At 35.7% G+C, this 2,435-nt stretch overlaps 1 protein-coding gene across 1 annotated transcript in view; it reads right to left on the bottom strand.

Annotated features, from left to right (window-relative positions):
* The window catches only part of rnf31 (ring finger protein 31), a 16,091-nt gene that overhangs the window by 3,800 nt on the left and 9,856 nt on the right, over nucleotides 1–2,435 (bottom strand). The window contains exon 16 of the mRNA XM_007565047.2: nucleotides 1,917–2,015. Within this exon, the coding sequence (XP_007565109.1) occupies nucleotides 1,917–2,015 (99 nt within the window). The remainder of the gene's footprint in view (nucleotides 1–1,916; nucleotides 2,016–2,435) is intronic.

The raw sequence follows: 2,435 nt of genomic DNA, 5'->3' as shown, positions 1-2,435 counted from the left end.
CTACTACTCCAGCACTAACGGGAGAAATGTCTCTTGGACTTTTACTAAAGACTATAGTGAAATCCTCCAAACACTAAAATCTGACGCCTCTCCATTTCTGTTTACATTTCATGAAACAGGAAGTTGCGTTCAGTGTCTTCTTCAGGGGTTTTTGTGTTGTTTCCTCTAGTGCAGCGCCCCCTCAGGTGAGGAGAGGAACAGGTTGCTCAAAGGGTTTTTTTGGTTTCACTCAGAGCAGAGAGAAAGAGAACCACAGCAGCCAGAAATGTAATAGATGTTGCAGTTTTAGTCCCAAATCAAACAGAATCTGCTGTACTATCATTGTGTTCTTTGCTTTATTACTGATGGTGAATCTATTTACCTCACTTCAAAAACAAAAAACAAAATCTTTCCAAGTAATTTTGGTCTAGTTTTTAGTGCAGATATCTTAGTAGACTTGAAATAAGACTAACTAGTAACTTTTCAGCACGATATAGAGGCATAATTTCTTAATATTGATGAAAAAGTTCTCATTTCATTGGCAGATAAATTATTACATGGGGAAAATGTCTCATTATAAGTTAAATAATCTGCCAATGGAACTAGTACTAGTAAGATCTTTTGTTTTTTCCCTTTCTCTTCATAGAAGGTTGCTCCGTTTTGTGTATGTAAATATTACCTGGAACTACTTAACCTCTGACCTGAACACTTTGGTGATTCAGCCCCACACCTGGTATGGACTTTGTTCCCATACTTTTTCCAAATGTTTGTTCCCAGAGTTACATCAGGTCAGGGTAATTTAATTATGCTTATGAAAGGCTGTGAAGAAGAAAGTTTTGTTCATTTGAATTACTTCTGATAGTGGTTTTGATCTCAGTAAGGTTAAAGGTCATTATTCAGCATATTACAGAATATTTGGTGTCTGAACTATTAAAATCATCAGTTATGAGTCTTTTGGATTTGGATTCATCATGGATTTAAACTATTTGCAGGCGGTTCTGTATAAAGTTTAACCTGATCCTTCCCCTGATTGATAAAGATATTTGAAGTAAAATACATTAGCTGATTAAACTGGTATTTAAAAGTCTAACTTTTTATAAAATGGTTAATTTTGTGCATACTGTAAAACGTCATGTCAATGTACAGAAAATGCAGGAAAGTAAAAAAACAAATGTGAACAGTAGGAAGTTATTCAATGCATTTCAATCAGCAGTCTTATTAAAAATTGGCAAAATATGCAATTGGACATGAACTTGTTTCATAACAGGAGGATCCAAGTAGATTTTTACAAAATATTTGTACTTTTCCACCTCCTCAGGGCATGATGGACCTGCTGTGGCCACACAGTACCACTATAATATCACTCGGTTGTTTAGTAAACGGGAAGAAATGTGCAACTGTTTAAATCAAAAGATATAGTTTTTAATAAAAACAAAACAGCAAAACTAAGTAATTTTAGTCGAGTTTCTAGACAAATATCCTAGTTCACCTGAAATGAGACAAAACTAAGAAATAGGAGCTTGTTTTAAGTCAGTAATTCCTTAATATTGGCAAAAGGTATTGACAGATGATTATTGATAAACATTTTTCCCATGCTACATGTGGAAAAATCTACCAATGGAACAAAATTATTTTGTCAATGTTAATGAATTATTTACTTAACTTTATTTTGCTGAAAAGTTACTTATGAGTTTGTTTTTTCTTATTTCAAGTGTTTTAAGATATTTGCACTATAAATTAGACCAAAAATATGTGGTAAGATTTTTTGTTTTTGCCGGGCACAATGATTTTTTCGTATTTTGTAAAATAATTTAATTTTAACATTTGCAGCTGAGCTTGTCATGAAGGCGTGAACATCAGTAATCTGGAGGTGGAGGAGCAGATCTCAGGCTGATGAAGAGGAAAGATTTGAGCTCTGGATGTTTCTAGAGACTCACATGACAGCACCAGAGGAACTTTGGGTCCTTCATGAGCGCATGCTCCGTCAGCTTCTTGTGGAACAGCTCGTACACTTCAGGCTCCAGGCAGTCACGCAGCTGCAGAACAAAACCAGAACAATTCAGTTCGTGTTTCGGTTAAATAAGACTCAGTTACACTGAGGTTCATTAACTTTTGACCTGTTGACTTGTTGATCTCCAGCTTTACCTTCCAGAACATTTTCAGAAACATTGTGTTTTCCTTAGACAGAATTATGTCGTCATACAGGTGCAGAAAACAGCAAGATGTGATATAAACACATGAATGATGCAAACTCCAAAACACACCAACACAAAAACTGGATTCAAGTTTTTAATTTAGTCAACTAAAGGGTCTGTAAGTAATTAATCACAAACTATATATCAATAGCATTTCATCTGCCGTTCTGCAGCATTTCGTCTGCCGTTCTGCAGCATTTTGTCTGATGTCCTGCGGCATTTCCTCTGCCGTTCTGCGGCATTTCCTCTGCCGTTCTGCGG

This window comes from Poecilia formosa, unplaced genomic scaffold (assembly GCF_000485575.1).
Source record: "Poecilia formosa unplaced genomic scaffold, Poecilia_formosa-5.1.2 Scaffold171, whole genome shotgun sequence".
Lineage (NCBI taxonomy): Eukaryota > Metazoa > Chordata > Actinopteri > Cyprinodontiformes > Poeciliidae > Poecilia > Poecilia formosa.
This window is presented reverse-complemented; position numbering and strand designations above follow the sequence as displayed.